At 39.2% G+C, this 27,610-nt stretch overlaps 1 protein-coding gene across 1 annotated transcript; it reads left to right on the top strand.

The window, feature by feature from the left end:
• The first annotated feature begins 646 nt into the window (after nucleotides 1-646).
• Nucleotides 647-26,468, top strand: LOC116301518 (uncharacterized). The gene is made up of 21 exons (XM_089027472.1): nucleotides 647-911; nucleotides 1,076-1,128; nucleotides 2,519-3,016; nucleotides 3,985-4,047; nucleotides 4,562-4,666; nucleotides 5,705-5,783; nucleotides 8,041-8,122; nucleotides 9,007-9,084; nucleotides 10,755-10,824; nucleotides 12,238-12,405; nucleotides 12,773-12,840; nucleotides 13,479-13,552; nucleotides 14,704-14,807; nucleotides 15,884-15,978; nucleotides 16,905-16,999; nucleotides 17,323-17,408; nucleotides 18,368-18,463; nucleotides 19,505-19,534; nucleotides 20,965-21,043; nucleotides 21,673-22,694; nucleotides 24,017-26,468. The coding sequence occupies exons 1-21, from the start codon at nucleotides 743-745 to the stop codon at nucleotides 25,979-25,981; spliced, it is 5,079 nt and encodes a 1,692-aa protein (XP_088883598.1). The 5' UTR covers nucleotides 647-742; the 3' UTR covers nucleotides 25,982-26,468.
• The last annotated feature ends 1,142 nt before the right edge of the window (nucleotides 26,469-27,610 follow it).

Raw genomic sequence — 27,610 nt, 5'->3', positions numbered from 1 at the left:
CAAAAGCCACCCTGCGCATTAAAAAAGTGTGAAAAAGCGTGAGTGACGACTGGGTACGAGTCATGGGGGGGGGGGGGCGGACTCCGGGAAAAAAGGACCGGGGATGCTCGTCGCATCTCTTAGGAGTAAAAATTCGCGATTTGGTATCTTTTAGGGTGTTAAATGCGAATCTTTGAAAATCAGCATTTTCTGGTCGGAAAAGGAGAGAAGCGCGCTTTTTATATAAAATTTTATTTTATTTGTTGTGGTATCTCTTAGGGGTTGAAAATCATTCGGCCACGCCCTTTTTTAAAGACTTCCGGTATCTTTTAGGGGTGTTTTTGAAAATTTCCGAACAGCATCCCCGGTACTTTATTTACCGGAGTCCCCTCCCCCCCCCCCCCCCCCCCCCCGGGTCAAATAGGAACTACCCGTGTCAAAATATTAAAGAAGAATTGGCCGCCCACAAAAGTTAAAATTTCCACTTATGACCCTCTATCTCCCCTTTGAAAACCAAATCGGATCGTATCTTAGTATCCGTTTTACATAAACACAGGAAGAACATTTTGGTAAAATTTGGGTTTCCTGTGTCCAAATGATGTTGATCAGTCCCTCCCCTTCCCCCCAGAGTATCACATTTGTCATCCCAAGTCCCACATGGAAAGAAGAAGTCGAACGTTTGCACAACGTATGCGCGAAGTGACTGAGAAAAAAACCTCCAAAACATGTGAATTCCTTAACAAATTTCAATATAACGAGCAGAATGTGCGATGACTATGATACAGACTTTGATTCGGACGAAGAAGGGTTTGAAAGAGAGAATTTGATTGATGATATTCAGAAAATACGCCTTGCGCTCGCTGATAGTGACGTCGAAGAAGACGAAGATGAATATGAAGAAGAAGAAGAGGAAGATAACATTAACTTTATAGGTACGTAACTACATATACCCTTTGCCTTTAACAATATAAGGCTGTTTTATATATTTTAGTATGCAAAACACTTCTTATGTGCAAAAAAGCTTCAAAGTGCATTGCTATTTCAGGTGCAGAGATTGAGCGACTGACAAAGCTTCTTGTTGTTGTTTCTGTTTTAGAGACGAGTTCCTTCAAACTTCATCGCTCAGACCTCACTACTAACGATACACAGGTAATATGGAAGGGTTATTTGCTGTTTTGGTATTTAAAAGATATACATTATTTTGAGTTTTATCGTATCCCACACGAAGAAAATGAGTCCGTATCTTATTATTAAGCTTGATTACTTTTAAGGAGGCAGTGAACCTTGAAGCTGTCGGTATTCACAGCCACCATTTTGGTTGAATGAACACTTTCACACCTTCCTGGTTGAACAAATATTTTTTAATTAGTCTTTCTTTTATTATCAGCCAACATGGAGACCATGTCTTTTGTTATTTCATTTTCTTAGGAATTATAAATTTTCTAACCAACTAAAGATGCTGGAACTTCAGTTTTGTCTTTTTATTCAGCATAAACCTATAGACAGACAACAGACAGACATATTTTATTTGGCATTTTGTACATAGTTGCACATCAACTTAGTTCCAAATATAGTTCGAGTATATATACGTATGTTTATGTATGCACATAATATCTATATTCACATATTCCACACATACACATCATACGTACATATATATTCTGTATATATAAATGTTCATATAATTATTTCGATAAAATGCATTACTAATCCTAATCATCTTTATGCAATATCATACAAGTATTGATTTTTATTTGTTTTGTTGTTGTTGCTTTTTTCACTACGCAGAGCAAAACAATTGTAAACGTATTATGCTGCAGCTGATTGTAAAATAAACCTATATAAGAGACCGATAGTTTATTATCTCATTGGGGGGGGGGGGGGGAGTGTTCAACTAGTGAAAAAAATTAAATTAAGTAAAATTTGTACCCCCTTCTTTATCATCATTTAGAAAAAGTTATGATCAGTAGCTCAAATCAAAAGTCACTCATGTTGCATAAAAAACCTAAAACCTAAAACTATACCCCCATATTTTGCAATTACAAAAAATGTATCAACTGGTTTCGAAAATTGTACCCCCCCCCCTGTAAATTCAACCCCCTCCCCCCATTGACATAATAAACGATCAACCTCTAACACTAGCACTAACACAAGATATTTGATTTTTCAACAAAAAAAGGACTTTGTCATGTTGATAATTAATATATAGTAAAATTGAAAATTGCAAAGGTTCATAAAGATTGATCTAGAACTGAAAAACATATGAATTTTTGAAGCTAAGCTAAGCTATGGTAAATTTGATAGTAAACTCCTTTTCCCAATAAATCTAATTTGTTAACCTATAACAACAAGAAAGACACAATAGTACAGACAGTGAATACAAACTATAGAAGAAAGTATTAAAAAAAAAAACAAAAAAAACAAAACAACAACAACAACAAAAAGACAAAAAAAAAAAAAAAAAAAGCAATGAAATAATTGTCTTCACAGTCGTTTATTTTTACAAAAAAAGATTAATTGTCCCCAAATTTATTTCCAGAGATGTGTATCACAACGTCAAAACACAAGTCCCCCAGAGGGATGTGAAGCCGAACCTACCTTAACTGAACTAGTTCCTATGACAACAGGTGTTTCCAGAAATGAACAAGAAAGTGGAGAAAATGTATTGAGTCAATTAGTAAAAAATAGTTCATTTCCATTATCTGCTGAAATGTCACCGAAACCAGGTCCGAGTGGTTGTCATGGTAACCTCTTAGAACCATGTAATAATTTGTCCATATTAACTATTGAACAGCATAAGCCTGAAACAACCTCCATCACCTCTGTTGACATTTCTACTACAAGCATTGAGCCGAATAACAGTATCACCCAAGAACAAGCTATTTATAACTTTGCTGCTATGCAACAAAGCATAGCCGTCCAAGAAGAAATTGATAATGACAATAATGATCTCAGTATAGATGATGATGTAGATCTTAGTTCTCTTGATTTAAGGGATACCATAGCATTGAGTTTAGCTCACAACCAACAATACCAGGTAAGAATAATTGTGAGGGTTAAAAGAACGACCATTCAGTCGCTTGGCATGATGACTGGCCAAATTAATGTTAGGGGGCTTTATTAGTGCATGGGGGATGGGAGGGGGGTGGGGTGGGGGCGGCAAAGCACATGGAAGGCTTTACAAACTTAACCAAACCTCACCTGCATAATAGAGGCAACAATATTGCCCTTTCATCACCATGAAATACTTCTCAACCCCCATTGATACATATGTGATAGCCCCTCTTACCACTTTCTCGAAATAATGACAGACAGACATATTTTATTTGGCGTTTTGTACAAAGTTGCACATCAACTTAGTTCCAAATAAGTTACAAATATATACGTATGTTTATGTATGTGCATAATATCGATATTTACATATTCCACACATACACGTGTAACACCCACTACAATTTTGCCACCCCCCCCCCCCCCCCCCTACCCCCATATGCTCAAATAAATGAAATCACCCTTAGCTCAGTCACAACTCATTTCTGGCTCAACAGTACTGGTAAGAATGACCAGTAAGGCCCAGATTTAACTGGATAAGTGTCAATTTTGGCCAGACATTGTCCAATGACTTACTGTTTTGTTAGCCTAGAATACCTGGTAAAATTTACAAGTGAAAATCACAAGTATTGGATAACTTCAACAGCAGCCATCTTGGCTGACAAGGCTTGATGGGGCATCTAGGGGAGCTAATAACGCTTTGTTACAGTAATGACGTTGATTAATATTAACTGCTCGCCACAAGAGAATACAATAAAGATGTCATAATGATCACATTTACCCATGAAAGAAAGACACAGAACTCTATATATTATTCAACAACAAACCAACAAACAAACCAACAAACTGTACTTACATATGACGAGTATGAAGATGGAACCTGGTCGCATTTGTGAGGTGAGAGCTCTCACCATTATTCCACCCATGCTTCCCTAATATTCTTTTTCATTGTAGTCTCAGATTCTCAAGGAACTGTGTGGTATTGAAGTAGCATTAGAAGATAATAAAATGAAACAGGTCAGTCTTACAGGAGTCAGGATAATGTGGGGTTATAAAAGTGCTCACCTTTCACCTCTAGTTTGTGGTTTAACTGTAGAGTTTGATTCCCAGTCACCCCGTGTGAGCTGAATTTTTTTCTTTTTTTTCTATTTCAGAATTTGATTTTTTTCATTTTTCCCTCCTCTCAAATAACACATTATGTTAAACTGGTTATACTGCTCCAGTAATCATGTTTATTCTCATGGGAACATTCTCATCATCATCATTATCCAAGTAATCATCATCATTATTATCATCAATATCATCAAAATCATCAACCCCATTATCATTAAAACCTTCATCAAAATCATCATCATCAATGACATGATAATCACCAACATCATCAACATCATCACCATCATCATCATTGGCATAATAATCACCATCATCACTAACATCATCATAATCATCATGAGACCATCATGACATCAACGTCATCATTAGCATCATAATTATGTTATTATTTATTGGTGTTGATATAATTTTCCATCAGATGAGTCTAAGTCAAGCAAAGCTGACTGAAGAAGAAGAAATCCAACAAGCACTACCTTCTTTGTACTTGTTTTCTTCTCCATACTTTAGAGATGCTGATGGCCATGTAAGTTGCAGCTTTTTCAAGATATTATTATGATTATTGCTATCATTATTATTACTTACTGTAACAATTTATTATTTGCTGATGTAGTCAAAGTGAATATCAGCTGGGAATATTTGCGGAGCAGTGAGTCTTCAATTGAAATATTCCCAATAATGATTGAGCTTCTGAGTTGAATAATAGAGACTTGCACTAACAGGTCACATGACCCTACCCAGGGGCAGATCCAGGGGAGGGGTGCAGGGGGTGTGCACCCCTCCCTGGTTCCACCTTGTGCCCCTACTTCGAAGGTAACCAATACCATCTTTTACCCTCGATTCTAAGGGGTGCACCCCTCCCTTGGTTAACTTTGTGCGCAGCACCCCTCCCTGAAAAAAATTCTGAATAAAATACCTCCGAGCAGTTGTGTGAAAACAAACTTTAGAAATCAAAAGAGCATCTCAAATTTAGTAAGAGGGCGAGGTTTCAGCTCATAATGTTGACTATAGGATAAATGGCATTAAATATAAAATGGAATATTTTATAAGGATTTGTATGGGGAAATTTCCTGGCAGACCATCATTTTTTCACGTGCAAATTGTTATAAGACATTTGATTTTATATTTAATGCCGTTTTCCTGTTTCGCTTGTTATGATCTAAAACTCCGCTGCCCTACTAATATGGAGGTGCTCTTTTCATTTCTGTTGTTCATTTTAACACAGCTGCTCGTTTTAAGGGAGATAGGGTCACGTGACCTGTTAGTGCGAGTCATCTATTGTTTTAGTATAATTTTAGATTTGAATTATAAGAGAGCAAAGACAAAATGTAAAATAATTGGGGAAAAAACATTATAGTGTTACTTCTGCTCCAGATGGCAAACATTGCAAAACCTCAAAATCACCATTGGAGCAGTGAATATTGTCTCAGAACCGGTGGTCGCTTGACCGAATGACAGAGCACGAAACTCTAATTATATTCATTTCTAAAATTGTACTTGATTCATTTATTAATTATTATCATTTATTTATTATTTATTACCGTGTATTTATTGGTTTCTTCAGGGCCCCCCTGCTAATAAAGATGTCAAACATTTAAGATCATTGATAGGCACTGGTGCTTACCAGACCAAATCAAAAACATGTAAGCAGAAGATATATTATCCAGTGTGATAACGAAGACTTTTATCATTAAAGCAATTTTTTCGCTTATAGAGTATAAAAACTATCTAGATATATAGCCAGTGGCAGATCCAGGATTTTTCGAAGGGGGGTTCCGTTTCTTAAACCGTATATAATTCTCTTTTGGTAAGTCGACGTTTGACAAAAAAATTGGCTCTAATCACCTAATTTACTATCTAGTAGCGGACCAAGCTATAATAACACGACCCAACGCAAAACTACTAATACTTTTTTATTAAAATTTATATAAGACATATTTCTATTACCTAAAAGATCAAACCTTCAAGGGGGTTTCTGTGGACCCCTTCGACCCCTCCCTGGATCCGCCACTGTTAACCACTGTCATGTGAAAGAATAATTCAATACAAATATTGTTGGAAAGTTCTACTACTTTTGACTAAATATCAACAGAGTTAAAAAAAACCAAAGTTGAATCAAGAAATGCTGTTATGCAATTTATAATACACTCAACCAAATTACTCGATTCTGATTAGACAAGAGAAGTACAATTAAATCTCAAATTGTACTCTGTAGAGTACCAATTAAATTCCTCAATTTTGTTGAGTGTATTGTAAACAAAAAATCACACAATGTTCTCGTACAATTCTGAATTTATAGATATTCGTGATGTTTTGAAAGTTCTCAAATTGGACTCACCTAAAAAGCTTGTCCAATTTGGAAAACTTTATACGTGTACCTATAAATTCCAAATTGTACTCGAGATCGTGTGATTTCCTATACAAATTTATCCACTGAATAAGATTTGTCCATGGGATAGTGCTATTGTGTAGTTACAGAAAGAAAGAGAGAAGAGTTTGTATGAAGAAAATCAGAATTTCAGGGGGGAGAGGGGTGGGGGGGGGTTTAAAAATTCCTCCGTGGGGGGGGGTATGGATAATTTCTGGAACTACACATATACTGCTCTGAAAGCCTTATTTAAGCTGAAAAAGGTGATGGGTCACTCTTTTCACTATGACCCTCATCTCACCATGAAACTTTTTGACAAACTAGTAAAACCTATTCTGTTATACGGCAGTGAAGTCTGGGGTTCTGAGGTTTCTAAAAATGATCCTATAGAACTTGTTCATACCAAATTTTGCAAAATGTTACTCGGAGTGGGAAAATAATAATAATATTTTCATATTATGCAACCAATTCTGCCTGTTATGCAGAACTAGGTCGACTCCGTCTGCATGTAGCTGCAAACTTAAGATGCATAAGGTACTGGCTCAATTTGTTACACATACATCGAGCCATAAAATTACATTCTTAGCATATAAAGAAATGATAAGCTCCAGCCGTAAAATTTGCTGGAGCCAAAAAGTAAAAGAGTCATTATTAAAAAATGGGCTGGGCGATATATGGCTAGAAGTAAATTCCAATACCTCTCGCCAACCAAACGTCTTTGTTACTATCAAAACGAGATTTGAAGACACAGAGAAACAAAACTTGCTCGGGGAGGTCTTTAATGATAAAAGAGACACCCCTGGCCAAAAGAACAAATTAAGAACGTATCGCCTCTTCAAAGTTAGTTATATGTTAGAAGGTTAAATGTAAAAAATTTCAATCACAGAAGAGCCTTAACTAAGCTAAGAATAAGTAACCGTGACCTAGAAATTGAAAGAGGCAGATACTCTGGTTACAAGAAGGTAGAGGAAAGGAAGTGCTTTCATTGTACTGATATAATAGAAGATGAAAGACACTTCCTAATTAAATGTCCTCTATACTCCAAACTTAGAGAAGAATTTCTTATGCAAAATAACATAAGTAACTCCCTTACGGAGGACCAATTGTTCCTGAAGTTGATAGATCCTCCCCATATTTAACAATCAGCTGCAGCAAAATACGTTTACAATTGTTTTGCTCTGTGTAGTGAAAAAAAGCAACAACAACAAAACAAACAAAAATCAATACTTGTATAATATTGCATAAAGATGATTAGGATTAGTAACGCATTTTATCGAAATAATCATATGAACATTTATATATACAGAATATATATGTACGTATGACGTGTATGTGTGGAATATGTGAATATAGATATTATGCACATACATAAACATACGTATATATTCGTAACTTATTTGGATCTAAGTTCATGTGCAACTATGTACAAAACGCCAAATAAAATATGTCTGCCTGTCTGTCTATACCCTTTGTACAACCAGACCCTAGGTATAAATAATCATTAATCCTGGTACTGCTTATTATGTTGTTAGGGAATGCCAAGGAGGATAAACTACTTTCTGAGGGAGTGAGGATGCAAAACCTGAAAAACAAGTTGTCACCTTTGTTGATGAGGTGAGAACATTTCAAAAGATCATGATATGCATGTAATGATGATGATAATAGAATGAAAAAAGACATTATTCATTGTGGGAAAGTAATAAATGATACTATTCATTTGTCTCACGATTGAGGGTCTTTTATAGAGGACCGCGATATTTCGACTGCAAACTGCTAGTCTTTATCAGGCGATGGTGTAGACTGTATGGTGTGTCTCTCAGAGTTCAGAATGATTACAGTCAAACTACCTCAAGCGTGAACACGTAGAGGTCATTAATGACTTTATTTTTGGATTCTTGATTTCATTATTCGATTCGAAGATTCATTAATGAAAACGAATCTTCAAAGCCTAGCATATACAAAAGCCAAGCATATATGCAACTGAAATGCAAAAACAACTTTTTGTGCAAGGAATATATAATATTAATGACTTACCTTCTGTTTGCGCTATAAACAAGAGCCTGCAAGCCAAGTTAATCGAATTTTCAAATTATTATTATTTTTTGAATATTGAAGATTCGTTTTCATTAATGAATCTTCGAATCGAATAATGAAATCAAGAATCCAAAAATAAAGTCATTAATGACCTCTACGTGTTCACGCTTGAGATAGTTTGGCTGTAAATATTTGGGTTTAGCAGTCAGAATCAATTCACCATTTTCCATACATCGGTTTACTGGTCAAACACACAGCATTCAGTCGAGGTTGCAAGGTTCAAATTTGAATAATCCTTTGAAAGTACCTTGGCGCCTTGCTTGAGCGCTCCAGTGTGTTTGACCAGTGAACCGATGTATGGAAAATGGTGAATATCAGTGTTTCGTTCTTTCGTTCGTTCGTTCGTTCGTTCGTTCGTTCGTTATTTTATTCATTCATTCTTTCCCTCTCATGCATTTTTCTAGTCTCAAAAAAGCTCAAAGTAAGCTTAACGTTGACCCAGTAGAAGTGTCCCTCATCAATAAAAAAATCAAGGAAGTAAGGTAAAACATAGCTTTTCTATCTGATACATTTTCTTTCAAATGATACCAAGTTGAGGAAAAAACTGGATGGAGTTGCTATTGCAGTGCATTGTTGGACTGTTTGATGAAACATATTGTCAAGATGGTGTCTATTTAATCACTTGAAACAGCTACACACTTCAGCACTGAAATTCTGATCCACCCAGTTACTTCCTCAACCTTGGAAAAATAGCTAATATATATTTATATTATAGAATTTAAGTTTTCTTTTTATTGCAGGGCCCTTATTGATAACAGCTTCTGTGCTGTCTAGGCTACCCTGGGTAAACAATATTGTATTTATACTCTCAACAATGCTTGAATGGGATTGAATAGGAGTCAGTGACTAGCACTATGCATGAAACTATGAGAGAGGGATATTGAGGCTAGCAGTGTCGGGCAATCGTTAGTGCATTGTTTTGGTGAAAAAAGTTGAACACGTGTTATGGTCTTCGTAATTCCTGTAGGATGTTTTTTTGATAGTGTAACTAGATTTGCACAGAGTAGTTTTTATCCAGGCTCTTTTTAATCTCCTACGCAGCCGCTATTAGTGTCGTCACCCAAAGCGTTGCGTGACGACACTTATAGCGGCTGCGTAGGAGACTAGGCTCTTTCTAGATCGAATTACAATTTAAAAGTTGATTTTTGAGGAGGAAGGAAAACCGGAGAACCCGGAGAAAAACCCTCGAAGCACAGGAGAGAACCAACAAACAACTCTACTTACATACAACTAGTCTGAGGATCGAAAAATAATTCTAAGTTTGTGGTGTTCGGTGATACTAAGGACTTTCAGATTTGCAAAATCTACGATGGCGACGTCAACCGGAAGTGGTTCTGTTCATTGGAGATTTCATTCCAAACATTGTCAGTAAAGTCAACTCATCCACAGGGAAGACAGGCTTTTGAGGTTCTAAGCCACAAAGTGAAGTCATTTACACGTCTTCCGGTTGACGCGATCGTCGTAGACTTTGAGTCACGTGGTTGCACCCCAAAAGTAGTAGGAAATTTAAAATTCTCGACTTTCACATCCCATAATCCTTTGCGTCTTTGGGGGGTAACCAGAGAGTAAAAACGCACTTATTTTGCTGAAGGCTGATCAGACAATGTTGAAAATACCTTGTTTGGTATCCAAAGATAAAATGAAGAAGTAAAAACAGAAAAAGATAGAAGCTTGAAGACGTTTAAGGTAAATTTTAAACATTTTTTCGTAAGTCAATACATTTTCTGTAAGACCAAAACTCTTCATGATCTGTACACGCAAAAATAACTTGGAATAAACTGATAATCAGTATTGTACAGATAAAAGCAGATATAGTATAAATTCAATTAAGAAACCTTTCAATTTGGGACAGTTTTTTGATTGGTTACCCCCCAAAGACGTAAGGCATTATGGGGATGTGAAAGTCGAGAATAGTTGCTCAATGCCCAAAAGCTTTAGCCATTCTTACTGATTTTAGGTCACAACATTTTTGCAGTGCCCAAAGTAAAACCAAAATGACTCGTTGAATATAGACTGCAAAGTAATCGGCACATCTTATTTTACAAAAATCATATATTAATTTAAAGCCTTGGGTTAAAGCCCTTGAGCCAGACCAACGCTTTATTCACAAAAACATTTCTTGTAAAAAATATAATGTTTTGTTTATTACCAGGGAGTTGGCACCCAGAGCTCTGGAACAAGACCTGGAAGGCCTTGACTGGGAAAAACTAAGCACTGAATATGTAAGAAGCACAAAGAGAATTCAATGAACTGTAATATTTACTAAATAAAACCCGACTATTGGCAGATAATAGACAGATTAAGATTACCGTTTTTCCTTCCCGCAAACGGCAAACGTGACCACGTTTTCATCGTTTCTCTACATTTCACTTTACCTTTTGCAAACCTTCTCGACAAAGACAAGTGGGCCCGAATACTCAAACTAGTTTGTTACCTTTTTTTTTTTTTTGCTCACATCATTGATATTTAGATTGATACATAGAATAGAACAATTTTTAAAGAATGTATGGTTACAAGCGTCCCCGCTATCCATACATTCTCTGTAAATTTTCGACATTTTTGAAAGCTCATAATTCTGATTTTTTTCGTTCAAAACATGTTCACATTTGCCAGGTTCATAAATTTTGAGATGCTTTCCCAAATGGCAAAACGTTTTTGCTAACTAGTTTAAAATTCAAATTTATGTTCAGATTTTCAGTGTTGTTTGTGGTAGGCGAAACTACTTACAGTGTGACTACACCAACCAAGGTCACCCAGATAAATTTCCATGCATATTAGCCAATCACGATTGAGTATTTAAACAATAGAATCTGTATAAATTTTCACTATTTTTCCCTTTAAAAGGATATATTTTACTTTATACAAGTGTGTGTATGATCAGGAGTGAAAAAAAATTTTCAAGATCCAGAATTCATCAACTAATGTATTATTCGTATAGGAAATCGCACGATCTCGAGTACAATTTGGAAATTAATAGACACGAGTAATGTTTTGAAAGTTCTTGTAATTGCACGAGCCTTTAGACGAGTACAATTAAAGAACTTTCAAAACATTACGAGTGTCTATTAATTCCAAATTGTACGAGAAGATCGTGCGATTTTTTGTTTATAGTTCACTCAACAAAATTTCAGTAAAAAATGCGAAAAGACGCCGTTCATCTTTGTCTATTTGGCGGCTGATTTCCAGTCCATCGTGCAACTGAAATGCATAAAAAAGATTAGTTCTTACGGCTTTAAAATTTTATTTATGTTTTTAAAGTACAAAATGATAGAAAATAATTGTTTTAACATTGTTTTAACATTGTTTTGGCCGTGTTGCCATAGCGACTTAATTCGGTACTCCTACAGAGTACAATTAACGCTATAATTGTACTCCTCTCGACCAATCAGAGTCAAGTAATTTTGTTGAGTGTACTATAAGGCGTTAGAATTGTGATTTGTAAATATGATTTCAAAATTTGTTTGGTTGGCCTTACTTAATGTAGTTGCGCTTCAAAGGCCTTTCGTTGTTAGTGTTTAGTTATATACCTGCAATTTCTTTACGTCTTAGAATTTCCTATCTTCTATAGGTCTGACAACCGTTTTCAAAATAGCTGTACAAACAAGCCTTTTTCTTATTTCTCAATAAATATTTAGCTGCCAAAGCGAAGTGCAATGGAGTGCCAGCTGCGTTGGTGTCATTTTGGTCATCCTCGTGTGAACCGAAAACCATGGACTAAACAAGAAGACAAGAAGCTACTACAATTGGCCAAAGACAAGGATCATGATGAGATCAACTGGAATGATATTGCACAGACTATACAGGTGTGTTCAGATACTGTTTCTTATCAGGCGGTGGGGGCCGGGGAAGGGGGTGAAAGTGTGAGGGGGGTTGGATGGCGAGACATGGTTTGTCCAAAGACAAGAATCACGATGAGATCAACTGGAATGATATTGCACAGACAATGTAGGTGCGTTCAGAGACTAGTCATTTTCAAGTGATGCGGGGGGTGGGGGTGGCTGGGTTGTGAGAAAGGGGTCGGGGATATGATTAATCCGAAATGATGAAATACAAGAGCTACCGAGCGCTATATTCGTAGTTGACGGCAGTGGAAAAGTTAAAAATTCCCATTGGATAGATATAATACTGGAGTTTATTGCAAATATGTTTTTGTTCTGTATACTATACTAGACGAACAGAACGCCACTCCAGTGTTACCAACGCTTCCAAAGAAGTTTAAATAAAGAAATCTTGAGAAGGTATGTAAAAGTCGTTATGATACAATAACCATGTTTATGGGAAGCCATTTCAATGTTATAGCATGTCGTACCGCGTAGGTACTGTAAGTCAGTACCGTATGTTTTCCACTCATACGATAACCATTCTTATGGGAAGGCATTTGAATATTGCGGCATGTTGTAGCGTGTACGTGCTGTAAGTTAGTACCGTATGTTTCCCACTCGTACAATAACCATGTTTATGGGAAGCCATTTCAATGTTACGGCATGTCGTACCGTTTACGTGCTGTAAGTTAGTACCGAATAGTTTTTTTTACTCATACGATAAATGGGAAGCCATTTCATTGTTATAGCATGGCGTACTGTGTAAGTTCTGTAAGTCAGTACCGTACGTTTCCCACTCATACTATAACCATTCTTATGGGAAGCCACTTCAATGTCACGGCATGTCGTACCGTAGGTATTGTAGGTATTGTAGATAAAGTAAGTTTTCTCACTCATACGATAACCACGTTTGTTGCTGATGCTACTATTATCAATGAGTATTGGTAATTGGATGTGAAAGGTTGGGAAGCTAAATTACTCGGAGAAAACTCTTACCAGATAGAGCGATCAGAGTATGGTTTATAATATCTCAGTATTTGAACGTGTGATTTCAGCAAATGGACGCCTGAGGAAGACGAGCAGCTCACAGAGTTGGTCAAGATATTTGGCGAGGGGAACTGGCAGAGAAGTAAGTGTTAAATAGTAATGCATTCATTTATTAAATATAATCTTCCAAAATCACTGAAGCTGGACAGAGCAGAAAAACGACAAGGCTGCTACTTTTGCAATTTTTTTCTTTATCTCTCATTCATGCTAAAAAACGTTTAGTGTTTCATACGTGTCTCTTGTGCTTTAAACTTTTCAAAATTCTGCTAACCTTGAGCAATTCTACTTCGAGGTATTAACGAAAATGTTAGTTTTTGTGCTGATCAAAATATCATCTCTCTCAACGTTCAGGGCGTTATATCTCAAATACGCATCCCTTAAATTTCCCCAAATTTTGGTATTTTGTTAATCAGCCCCAAAAGAGCCTGTTTATAAAATATAAAGCTTATTAACGCATAAACGTCGAAAGTAGAACCCGTTTTTCTGCCCTGTCCTGAAGCTGATCTACATTCCTCACCATTTGCCATAATAGACCTCTTCACCTCACGCGTATTGTTTTCTCATTTAAGACGTGTCATTCTCTTGAGAATAAGATTCTTTGTTTGAGTTGAAAGAAATGATACTCTAAGAAATGACACTTGCTCTGAAATGCCGGGGTTAAAGAGTTTTATAGTCCTCTTGCACTAATTCTTTACTTGGGGCTCAAAAGAATGAAAAATATTACAATCAAAAACTTTTTCAATCTTCAAGAAGAGGGAATCCTCCAAGGTATCTATAGACTTCTTGCATGTGATGTCAAAGCACTCAATCTGGATGACAAAACAAAAGAATTTCAATCTCCTGAGAATTGGAAACCTATTGTTATGTCCTCCAAATTGAACTGCATTCCGAAGTTCTGCCAGGGGTCTATACGCCGAGGCAAAAACCAATATTGGGCTTCCTGTGGCCCTCCTAAAGCATGCTATCTTGAAGAAATAGAAAACGCGCGCGCGTGCTGTGTGCTGTTATAAAGAACGCGGGGATAGGTGGAGCACGAGAGAAGCAGAACACTTCTCGAGTGTTCTGCCAATTCCCAAGTGCTTTATAACTCCACACAGCACAGTGAGCAAGTTTTTATATTTCTTTTATAAAATACAAGGGCGCGTGAGTGATGTGTGCTCTCATAAAGCACGCGCCCCAACCAATAAGAATGCCAGATTTATAGCAGTTTTTTATGTTTGTTTGTTTATTTAGTCGCAGGTTACTTGGAAGGACGTATGGGCGAACAGTGTATGAATCGTTACATGAAGGCATGTAAACCATCAAGAAAAGGACGATGGACCACAGAGGAGAATTATGTATGTATTGCTATAGATGCAGCGTTACAACATTTCCTTAAAGAAATACCTCTATTGTTTCCCCCCTGAACCAATCAGAATGCTCAAAAAATTCTCTCGTTTCTTGGTGCCGACCAAGAGGAACGCGGGCTCTGGGTACCTTCCCTAATGGAATTATCAGTTAGTCAACAAACGGCCATGCCACAGACAGACAGCCGCACGAGAAAGAAATAAATAGGACGATTACAAAAGAATTTTACGAGGCGCGGCGCTTATTTTTGCCCCTGAAACCTATTTTGGATGTTTCACTTTACCTGTTTCTAGCGCAATTATATGTCAAAATTCGGTCCAAAAATTTCTCATCGCTGAAAATGTTTTACCAATATTCCAAAGATTCGTTCATTTTGAAAAATATTGGCGAAACTTGAGAAGTAGAATAACGCGAGCGTGCAATCCATGTAAAAGCAAGTCATATAGGGCTTTAGCCAATTCCCCATTCCAAAATTCAAAGGAAGACTGGTGCCGAATCCACGCCGCTTGGAATTCTGGGGCGGAGATAAAGTATGGGGAAATACAACTGTTGCGTTCCGAATTGTACAAATAACTGGAGAAATCCTCCTGGATTGAAGTTCCATGCACTTCCGGGAGATCCTAAGGTTCTTAGGGAATACAAACGGCTGATAAGAAACGATAATCTCAGAGTATCATCGACGAGCACAAAGATATGTGGTAAACGCTTTCAGGAGGAGAGAGATGTAGTCGTACTCAGTTGCCATCGATATTCACCTGGTCTAAGACCGTACATAAACGACGTGAAATTGTCAAAAATGAAGTACCAAAGAAAAGTAAAACACCAGGGAGTTCCACTTCAGCAGTTATAGAATCGACAGTGACTTCCATAAACATGGACGATCAACATATCTTCGAAGAAAGAAAGTATGTTTACCACAGAATTCCACAGAATTCCAAGCGGCGTGGATTCGGCACCAGTCTTCCTTTGAATTTCGGAATGGGGAATCGAGCGCGTGTTATATGTGTCATATTATATTATTATATTATAGTCATTTAAAGTAGCTTTATAAATCATTTCCCACTAGAATCTCCTGGAAGCAGTTCGCTTTGTTGGGAAACTCAACTGGGAAAGAGTGGCGGAATTTGTACCGGGAAGGACTGGGACCCAATGTCGTGAGCGGTAAGTAGAGAATTGTATCGGCTAAGTGCGCTGAACCAAATAATGAAATCAGTCCAGATGTTGTTGTTTCAGCTTTTAGTTTTAGTCATGTCCTGACTTAGATCAGCCCAGAGGTTGTTTCAGGGTTCAATCTGTGAGTTAGCCATGCCCTGACTTAGATCAGCCCAGAGGTTGTTTCAGGGTTCGATCTGTGAGTTAGCCATGCCCTAACTTAGATCAGCCCAGAGATTGTTTCAGGGTTCTATCTGTGAGTTAGCCGTGCCCTGGCTTAGATCAGCCCAGAGGTTGTTTCAGGGTTTGATCTGTGAGCTAGCCGTGCCCTGACTTAGATCAGCCCAGAGGTTGTTTCAGGGTTCTATCTGTGAGTTAGCCGTGCCCTGACTTAGATCAGCCCAGAGATTGTTTCAGGGTTCTATCTGTGAGTTAGCCGTGCCCTAACTTAGATCAGCCCAGAGATTGTTTCAGGGTTCTATCTGTGAGTTAGCCGTGCCCTGTCTTAGATCAGCCCAGAGGTTGTTTCAGGGTTTGATCTGTGAGCTAGCCGTGCCCTAACTTAGATCAGCCCAGAGATTGTTTCAGGGTTCTATCTGTGAGTTAGCCGTGCCCTTACTTAGATCAGCCCAGAGATTGTTTCAGGGTTTGATCTGTGAGTTAGCCGTGCCCTGACTTAGATCAGCCCAGAGATTGTTTCAGGGTTTGATCTGTGAGTTAGCCATGTCCTGACTTAGATCAGCCCAGAGGTTGTTTCAGGGTTCTATCTGTGAGTTAGCCATGTCCTGACTTAGATCATCCCAGAGATTGTTTCAGGGTTCTATCTGTGAGTTAGCCATGCCCTGACTTTGATCATCCCAGAGATTGTTTCAGGGTTCTATCTGTGGTCACGTGGCCTAAAGTGTCCTATTCTGATCTCATCATGTGTATTCCAGGTATATGAATGTGTTGAATCCTAACCTGAAGAAAGGACCATGGGATAAGGAAGAAGATCAGAAACTATTGGAGTTAGTAGAAAAACATGGCGAAGGTATGATAATGAAAAAATAGGAAACGCGCGCGCGTACTGTGTGCAGTTATAAAGCACGCGGGGATTGGCAGAACACGAGAGAAGCGTTAGGAGAAGCACGACGCGTAGCTTCTCAACACTTCTCGAGTTTTCTGCCAATCCCCAATTTCCTGCCGGGAGTTGGTCTTTGATAGGTAAGATTACTTGTTTTCCTGCAGGGTGTTGGTCTTTGATAGCTAAGGTTACTTGTTTTCCTGCAGGGTGTTGGTCTTTGATAGCTAAGGTTACTTGTTTTCCTGCAGGGTGTTGGTCTTTGATAGCTAAGGTTACTTGTTTTCCTGCAGGGTGTTGGTCTTTGATAGCGAAGGATATGGTAGCGAGAAGTGACAATCAGTGCTGGAGACGATGGAATGCGCTCAGAAAGGATGACGTAAGATTTACACATTTTTTATATATAATATAATATAAGTAAAAATATAATATAAATTGGCAACGTATACCTTCAGCTACTCTCACAAATGAAGCCAGTGCTATTCTACACGAGATTATCTAAAACGCTCACGTCATTTTATTTGAGCGCTCGCTCGGAATTTGAACTTTAATGGGGAAATTAAAACAGGTATTTATCGTTATTTTTTTATTTCAAAAAGAAGATATAGCACAATTTTCCGTTTGAGATAACTGTTTTCCGTTTCAGATGACGCGTAAAAAAACACGCGATGCCGGCGTAGAATAGATAAGCACTGAAACACGAGCGCGTGGTGGTTTTGTTAGATGGATTTTAAATGTTTATTCCAGTCGCGTGAAATAGCGTATCATGTCCATCTCTATCGGGTCCAACCCTTCAGGGAATTTATTAGCCGAGGTTAAAGCTAAGTCGAGTCGGCATCACAGTGTAATGTGGGATTATTTTAGTTGACGAAATAGACGCCATCTTGGTAATAAGTAAGTCAGTCAGTCAGTCAGTCAGTCAGTCAGTCAGTCAGTCAGTCAGTCAGTCAGTCAGTCAGTCAGTCAGTAAGTAAGTAAGTAAGTAAGTAATTTATTTATTCACGTAGACACACAGGAGCTTACAATAAAGTCTCGTTAGAACGTGCACGTGCACATGTCTCCTACAACAGTCCTACAATGCCATTCCACAGTTTTAGACTTGTGAATACTTCTAGCTTAAAGACGAGTCGAGGTTTAAATTTTAGGCTGCAATGATAATACAAGGATATTGTGAGGGTCCAGAATATGTTAATGTGTCACTCACTCGCTTACACACTCACTAAGAGGTTAACAAAACCACAGGTAGCCCATGCTGTGTTTCTGTGAGAGATGTCCTAAGAGTTTGTTTCCTTAACCTCGAAACCACTGGTAAAAGTATTGTTATTTGTTATTCGTCAGTCTCTTCGTTACCGGATGAATATTCTGCGCAAGAAGAGAGAGATGGTCTCGAACTTTGTTGGTAGAAGTCACGAAAAGCCAACCCTTACACCTGAGGTTAGTCTTGATTGAGAAAGAAATGATGCACTGATGTTTTTGATTACTTGGTATACCATTTGTGGTCCTTGGGAACCCTGGTGGATTTAAACACCACCGACTACCTAAGAGACCAATCTCTCTGGCCTGCGGCGAAGAACGAGAGCTCTGGCATAATCCTCTTTTTCAGGGTTTTCTTGGACCAGGATTCCTTGGACTTCCGGTAAAAGAGCGCATTTCACTTCCTGAAAATCGCGCATTTGCCAAAAAAATGGATTATGCCAGAGCCCTCATTCTTCACTGCAGGCCAGAAGAAACGCAGCTCTTGGTACGAGATTGCTAAGACACTGATAGAGCTCCTAGTACGCGCATGCGCCAAATTGTCCCAGAAAACAAACATGGCCGAAATTGGCTTTCAAAAAAATGCATTTTAGTACAAATATTAGAAATGTTCTACATATTCTCGTACCCTTTTCACCAAAAAAACGATTTTTCACTAAAAAGCATTGGGTACGAGAATGTGTTCTTCATACAAAAAAAAAGAGCAACCCTTAGGCATTGGTTAATGGTTTAGGATGGTAATGAGCTTACACTTTCGTAGCAGACTTAGAATTTTTCGATACCATTGACATTTGGTACAACCAGCAGATGAGCCCCAAACCGCTTACTCGACTTTCAGACATCCTTACCGAGGAAGATTCCCAAAGGAAATAATACTATTTGTGTTTAGTAAAAATACACAGGTGGTTATTGAAAATCTCGCGCGCTGATTGGTCGAGAAACTCACACTATCACACGATAATCACCTCCAACGACAATCTAAAATGGCAGCCAGCCGCTTTGTTGGTGTTACTGGGGGGAAAAAATGTCTTTTATCTTTTTTTTTTAATTACCTTTTTTTGAAAGAATCGCCTGTGTATTTATACTAAAACAATTCAGGACGAGGGGCGAGGTAAATATTCCCCCATATTTACTTCGCCTTTGGCGAATAATTGTTAAATAAATTTTAAATTTTAAAAATTTACAAATAATTTTGTAAATTAATATTCTCATGTCTTACAGGATTTGGACATTCAGGATATTCCCGTCAGTGTAAGTATGATTGGCATTTTTCAAAGCTTTATTCAAATAAGAATCTTGTAACTTCAAGTAAAGGCTTTCTTAACTAGCTAACAGGTCACCAATTTATTTAATTCACCATTTTCGCCCTAGCCATCGCGTGGTACAAATGGTGTTGCATTGTGTTACGGTCACCAAGAAGTTCGGGCATTGTTCTCGGATTTCCATACAAATGTACTGACTTCTAAACAAATTATTTAATTGGTCTTAATTCATCTTTTGTTGTATTCTCTTGTGGTGAGCTGTTAATATCTATCGATGCCCCCGAGTCCCACAAACTCGTCATCGCTAATAACCACAGCAAGTACTCAGTAGTGGCGCAGCTCAACGGGATCGAACTGAAAGCATGTGAAGGCGCCAACTGGCAGCCGCTATACAGTCCATGTATGACCCCGGAGCACAGCTCTAACCAGTTTGAATTAGTTAGGGTTGATTTAAGAGGAGGGAGGAAAAACCGGAGGACCGGAAAAACCCTCGGAGTTAGAAAGAGAACCCCGGACCTCAGACGTGAGAGCGTTTTGCTACCACGCCATCCTGACTCATCATAAAGCATTGCGATCCACGATGGCCACCGTATCGTGGAGGCAGTTTATTATAATATGATGTGCGTAATGCATCGAACGTGAGGAATCATTATCTTCTGAAAGCGCAAGGGCGGATCCGGGGGGGGGGGCAAAGGGGGTCTGAAGCCCCCCCCCCCCCCCCCTTCAGCAATAAAAAACGATGCTTTTTTATATTGTTTTTCGTCGTGTTTACGGAAAAAACTCATTTAGCCCTCCCCCCTAAACTCAATTAGCCCCCCCCCCCCCCCCTCAAATTTTGGCTGGATCCGTCCTTGAGGCGGGGTTTTCCCCCAGTGATTTTAACAACTCCAAGTTACGGCTGGTTTACATAAAATGTTGATGATAGTTTGAGAATAGCGTTTTGCGCGGATGACGTCACAGTAGTGCATCATGGTACTGAAATGCAGACAAGCCAAGCGCAGCTCGCATGCTAACATGTTGCAACAACATGAAAAGGGCTATGGTTTTCGACTGATATTATTCTTTTTATCATGTAATCGAAGCCTTTGTTTGCAATGTTTGTCCACATTTCGATCCCACATGGCTTTGTGATATCTATTTTTTAGCAACCGTGAAATATGCTATAGAGGCTTTGCACCATCACGTGACGGCAGCTATGTTAGATGGCAGGAACAATACAATCGTTTTACATGAGAAAGAATTCAATTCCCGAGAGCAAAGGGATTTTATTGTTCTGCCATCTAACCACAGGTAGCCCAAGCAGTATTATGGGCTTGGACACGTGATGGTGCAAAACCTTTATTGCCAGCGCATTTGAATAACAGATTACCTGAGTATGTTGACGTATTTCCTTAAATTTAGTTTCCTTCTTCTCAACAGCGAAAAGAAATGGACAAAAGAAGGAAGAAAAAACGAATCAAAACAGAACCAATAGAACAAGATGCAGTAGATTATCAAGGTAATGCGTTTTCAAATTCTATCTTCCCTGTAGATGAGTGGGTGATAACTAGTAGAGAACTAGTGTAGACTGCGTCGGTGTTTCTGAACAAAACAGTAGGAACTTATGGATAAATTGGATCACCGTAAGAAGCTTTGTTACCTGACGTTTCGGACGTTAGTCCTTTCCTTTGGACTCCGACGACCGAAACGTCAGTTTAACAAAGCTTCTTACGGTGATTCAATTTATCCATGAGTTCCTCCCTGTAGATGAGTTGACTTTTATGAGAGTAAATGGTTTGAACCCAGTTGTTGAAGTTTGATGTGAAGTGTGTTCATCCGGTTGAGTGTAGTCTGTGTGAGAAAGACTGTTGTTGGTGGTGACTGACAGTTTGTTGTGAAGTGTGATCGTCCGGTTGAGTGTAGTCTGTGTGAGAAAGACTGTTGTTGGTGGTGACTGACGTTTCGAGCTTTCCAGATTGGAGAAATTCGAAGGCGGAGGCTTAGCTTATTTGCAGATGTCTAGCCTGCGTAGCGGTGATTTGGAGAGGGGGGAGGGGGGAGGGAAGGGGGACTACGTAGGTGTTTGGAAAACACATCAGTGTGGATGTAACCTAAAAGCTATTTTCACTCATTTTTTAAAAAATATAGATAAGGACCAAGGCAACCAGTCCACGAGTAACCATCAATTAGCAATTACCGGGGATGATCACGTGACTGCTACTAATCACGTGGTAACACCGGAAGAGAGCAGGCGAGGAATTATGGGTAATGACGAAATAAGCCCAATAGAAAGGAAAGTTATCAAACGAAGAGTGAGTGAATCTAGCGATAGTGATGAGGACTGGAATGAATGCGTTGAGATTATCGATATGAGTGAGCTGGGGACAAGAACGAGTGCCAGGAAAAGACCAAATGTGAACTACTCGTTTGCTGATGACTTTGTTAGTGACTTGAGTCAGGATGAGGAGGAGGACGAGGAGAAAGAGGAGAAGGAGGAGAAGGAGGAGAAGGAGGAGAAGGAGGAGAAGGAGGAAAAGGAGGAGAAGGAGAAGGAGAAGGAGAGCAATGGCCCTAGCAAACATGTCCCCGGCGACAAATCTGACCCAAAAACGCCAAGCATAAGCAAGACTATAATTACCAGTTACAGTTCATCACTAGCCCACGTTCCAACACCACCCCCAGTACCAGTACCATCAACCCACGTCCCAACACAGCCCCCTGTACGGTTTACAGCTCCAGCAGCAGTACCAGAACCAGCACCAACACCAGTACCAGCACAATTACCAGCACCACCAACCCACGTCTCAACACCAGCACCAGCACTAGTACCAACACCAGCGCCAGTACCATTACCAGCGCCAGTACCATTACCAGCGCCAGTACCAGCACCAGCACCACCAACCCACGTCTCAACACCAGCACCAGCACCAGCGCCAGTACCATTACCAACACCAGCACCAGCGGCAATACCAGCACCAGCACCACCAACCCACGTCTCAACACCAGCACCAGCGCCAGTACCAGTGCCACCTTCAGTACCAGTACCAGTACCAGTACCAGTACCAGTACCAGTACCAGTACCAGTACCAGTACCAGTACCAGTACCAGTACCAGTACAAAACCAAGTCCAAGTAGAGGGCAGTGTCGCCTCATTCTCTCTCTTACTTCAGGTAAGAACTGATAACCGCTGCTTTATATTCCCTGAAAAGCAGGAATGCCATTTACTTCTTCCACCCAGAGCATTTACTTCCCTTTCTTCGTCTTCAAAGTGAAATGTTTATACTACGTTACTGGTTGGCTAATGCGATATTCGAGTTGCTAAAACAGTTTTAACCGTGCCCTGGTTCCAGAGGGTCTCTCTCTCTCCAGTACTTCTCGATCCAGGGGCGGATCCAGGAATTTGTTCATGGGAGGGTGCAGCGGACATAGTTAACCCAGGGAGGGGTGCACCCCTTAGAATCAAAGGGAAGGAACATTATTTTGTATTGATTAAATCTTCAAAGTAGGGGCACAAAGTCGAACCAGGGAGGGGTGCGGGCCCCCTGCACCCGTCCCCTGGATCCGCCACTGCGATCAAAGTTTGGTTAATCATACCAACCGTAAAGCACTGGACCTAGAGAGGCGTTGATTCCCACCGTACAGTTAAGTGGGAAATACCACAAACATTAGGTTCCTATTATTTCATAATTGACAGTTTGCCCAATTCGTAGGCAAGCTCAAATTACAGCCCAACACGATCGCAAACAACCCTGCGAGGTAATGTACCTGAAGGGCCATGGTGTGAGTCGGTTTTTCCCGCTCGGCGCAGACTGAAAGCAACGCGGGATCTGGGAACGAGAATAGTGGAATAACTGTTCAAACAGATGTAAAAATGTGTTGCATTTTTTGTACGCAGACAAAATAGCGAATTCCGGAAACGCAGTTTTAACTACAGAGGGGCTGTTCTTTGGAATAACCTCCCTGATAATATAAAAAGTGTGTATACGTTTTTGAGAAAATATATCCAGATTGAGAAAATGACAGCGACAAGAATAATGAGATAAGGTCAACGATTTTTGCACGTGTTCACGTGAGTATTCAAGCCAGTCCTGGTGTAGAAACCAATAGAAACGATAGAACCCTTTTTGATTGACGTCCACTCAAACTCAATTTTTCGTTTGTGATGAAGGTCTTGTTGGTCTCGTGTGACTGGAAATCGCAGTACACCTTCGGGACTTTGTTTGGTGAAGGGTTTTCGCTGACTAGAGGTTTGCTCCACAGTAAACATGGAGGGAAATTTTCGGGACAAGTAACTAGCTGTCCGTTTAATGAAGGGTGTCCGATAAATAGGTTTTACGGGTTTTACAGCAAATGTGGGAGGATCATTTTAGCGACCGTGCAACTTGCTGTCCACTTATAAAGGGTGTCCACCCACTTTTTTTTTCAAGCATCAGGAAAACTCTGTACAATTTTCCTCCATTTTTTGTCAATTACCTTTTTCTTTCTTTTTAAGGCCTTCAATATCAACGTGTCAGCGGTACTACAGAAAGTTAAACCCACTCCTTCCCAAGATACTGTGCAATCTTCTAACCCAACTGCGAATACAACTGGTCAGCCTTCACCTCTATTATCTACAAATACTTGTGTCAATGAATCTAGTTCGTCGCAGTCTCTCATGACTCAGTCTTCCAATACAGACAACTCGAAATCTTTTAACGTATGTGAAACCCCATCAACTAGCAGTCAGCGGTCATCCACTGTGCATTTAATTGAAGATAACACTGGTACTCAGTCTCTTCCAGAGACTCGTGCAAAAAATCTAGAAGAGTCTTCAGCGAAAAATCTAGAGGACAGTACGACCAAACTTGATGCAAAGAGAGAAACTCTTAGAACTTCTAGTCCGAAGAAAACTGGTGACGAATCTGCTGTGGTTACTTCACGCTCGCCTTCAAAACGAAAATCGACGACTCCACGAAGAACAAGAAAATTCTCCGAACAACAAACACAAAACTTGTCAGATAGAATAGAAAATATTATTCAACAGAACGAGAAAGTACTGGCAACCAATAAGATGTCCAAGAACCCTCTGATTGACCGTGACAACGAAAGCCAAAATGAACTAAGGAAGCCGGCAACACCTTCAATCCCACCGCTCCCACCATGTCTGACTACACTCAAGGGCTTTAAGACGTTAATGAGCATAAAGGGGCAGTTAGAAAACCTGGCTCGTAAAGCCCACAATAACGTTACTGAAAATGTATTGAATAGTCTGCCGACGAGCACCGCGTCCCGGGTAATCGATAGTCCTTCGGAATATACTCGTTCAACCACTAACGTCTCTACTTCAAGTACGTCGCTGAGAAAGTCTTTAAGTGCTGTAATTACTCCCTTAACAGTAACTAGTTCAATTAGTACTTTATCAACACGAGACCAATTAAGTACCGTGAGTACGTGTATGAGTAATGGTACTTCTACGAGGACTACCTCGAGTCCTTTGGACTTTACATCAACGACAGCTACTTCAAGTATAATTTGCTCTATTAAACAGGAGCGGAGATCAAAAAAGTCTCCATCAGCCGGTGTTGCTATAACGACAAATGCAGCTATACCAAGTGGATCTATAGAGCATACACCAACAGTAACACACCAGTCAAATTCGTTAGCATCGCTTCCAATGGCCGATCAAGGATTTTCTCAGGATTCCTTCGTTAAATATTTTCTCTACAGAAAAGCACCTGAATATAAGGTTCTTGCCTCTCGCTTCCGTAGCTTGTTCCTGTGGCCGATGTTATTGGCAAAAGTGCCCCTTGTAGGAAAAGTCCCTAAGAACTTGTTCAAGGAACGTTCCAAGCAGTATTCTCAGAATTGGGGTTTCCCCTACATGTTTGCATTGCCTGTACCAACTACGCCTGTACCAACTACGCCTGTACCAACTACGCCTGTACCAACTACGCCTGTACCAACTACGCCTGTACCAACTACGCCTGTACCAACTACGCCTGTTAGCTCTAGTCTTAGCACCAGCAAACCAAAATCATCTGCTAGAGGAACCAAGTCTCGTAAAAGTTCTAAGAAAACCAAATCTTCTTCTAGTGCAAAGGCATCTAAACTCCCTATCCCTACAATCTCTACGTCTGAAGCAAGGTCTGGAAATCAAGAGGACAAAGATACGAACAAACTGACAGAATTGAACAAAACGGCGGCCACGAGAAGTGAGAGAAGTCAAAAACGAGCTTTAAAAAGGAGTAATCTGAAATTTGGGGAAGATATGGAACCCAGGAAAAAGAGAAAGGTGATAGCAGTTGTTTTAGGGAAAAACAAAGAGAGCAAGAAGGTACAGGAATCTGCCGATAGAGGTACATCCGATAGTACCGCGACGACACAAGAGTGTCAAAATGGGCCTGCGATAACAGATATCCCTTGTGAACCCAACAACGATAAAGAAACAACAAAAACAACAGATTTACCAGAGACCTGACCGCTCAAAACAAGAACAACAACAAGAAAGAACAAGAAAAACAGATTTACCAGAGACTTGACCGCTCAAAACAAGAACAACAAGGAAGAACAAGACAAACAGATTTACCAGAGACTTGACCGCTCAAAACAAGAACAACAACAAATAAGAACAAGAAAGACAGATTTACCAGAGAATTGACCGCTCAAAACGAGAACGACAACAAGGAACAACAAGAAAAACCAGATTTACCAGAGACTTGACCGCTCAAAACAACTAAAAATTCTGAACTTGAAAGGGTAGACCGTGACAAATCATAGAAAATAGTGTGAAAACGAATTTTGCCATTGAGTTCATCCTCGCCAATATAACGTGTCATTACATTGAGTATTATTTTTCCTAAACGGTATTGTTTGAGAAAATAAACATAAAGATTTATTTTTCCAAAGAAGTTTGAAATTGTAAAAAGTTCATGAACGACCAATTAATAAAGAACAAAATCAAAAACGTTGCTCAGATTGTTTAGTGTGCGACTATACCAACCAAGGCCACCCAGACTAATTTTGCACCCAATGAACCCCCCTTAAATCCGCCACAGTTTTACTCCACGCAATTTTTGATATATGCAGGTTATCAGTCGGCTAAGCATCTGATACGGCTGTGTATTTTTACGAGTCACGGAGTACTTTGGATAGTCTAGATACTAGTGACCAGTAAAAATACACAGCCGTATCAGATGCTTAGCCTACTGATAAGTTGTTTATCATTTAATTCTGCAAAGAAATGCTCAAACTCTCTCTAAACCCTATCGTACCCAGCAATAGCAGGTGAGAAGTGCTGATACGGTCTCACATTCACATCAGGCATGGTCTTTTCCCTTATCACTGACGCACGCTCTTTGCAGAATTAAATGGTATTTCTTTATATTGTTGTCTTGCATTTTTTATTTCATCGTTGATTTTTTTTTCTTTTTCTTTCTTTTTTTTTTTTTTTTTTTTTTTTTTTTTTTTGAATTACACCGGTTATTTACAAATGAATATGAAATAACGTTTCTATATTTAAAAAAATTGCAAGTTATTGTCTTTGAAACACAAGATTATGGCTTGAAAAAGAGTTCCTGAGAAGAACTTAGACTAACTAATTTTCTTTTGGGTAAGAATTTTTTTAGTTTGGAAACTCATTTCCTTGTTTTTTGTGCTCTTGAACTTGAAGTCAAAAAATTCACTAATTACCTTTCTCCTTTCAAAACAAATTCAATCAAAGAACGCAAATACACAAATCTCTTTAACTCTTTCAAACGAACGTGTTTTTAATCCAGACAAGTTTAATTTAGTTTGGTAACTGAAAAGCCATTAATCTATTGTTTTAGTTATTGAAGACAGAACAGACAGAGGAAATGCTGAGATTCGTTAAAAGAAATTCCCAACTTTTGACCAAAGCTATTGTCTTAGATTCACATACTCTAGTCTTGAAAGAGATAATGTATGCAAATTATGCTAATGAGAGGTCATTATACACACGTGTTGATTCAACAGGTGGCGATGGGTTGCCAACACGTGGTTCCACTTAATGGCTTCCTGGGGATATGTATTAGACACGACAATCGATTCAACAACTAACAAATCACGATAAAAAAATATTCAACCCCAC

The sequence above is a fragment of the Actinia tenebrosa genome, unplaced genomic scaffold (assembly GCF_029948245.1).
Source record: "Actinia tenebrosa isolate PJP-AT-01 unplaced genomic scaffold, QUT_ActTen_1.0 PGA_scaffold11__36_contigs__length_13525064, whole genome shotgun sequence".
NCBI lineage: Eukaryota > Metazoa > Cnidaria > Anthozoa > Actiniaria > Actiniidae > Actinia > Actinia tenebrosa.
Note: the sequence above shows the minus strand (reverse complement) of the source record. Positions and strands in the feature narration are given on the sequence as shown.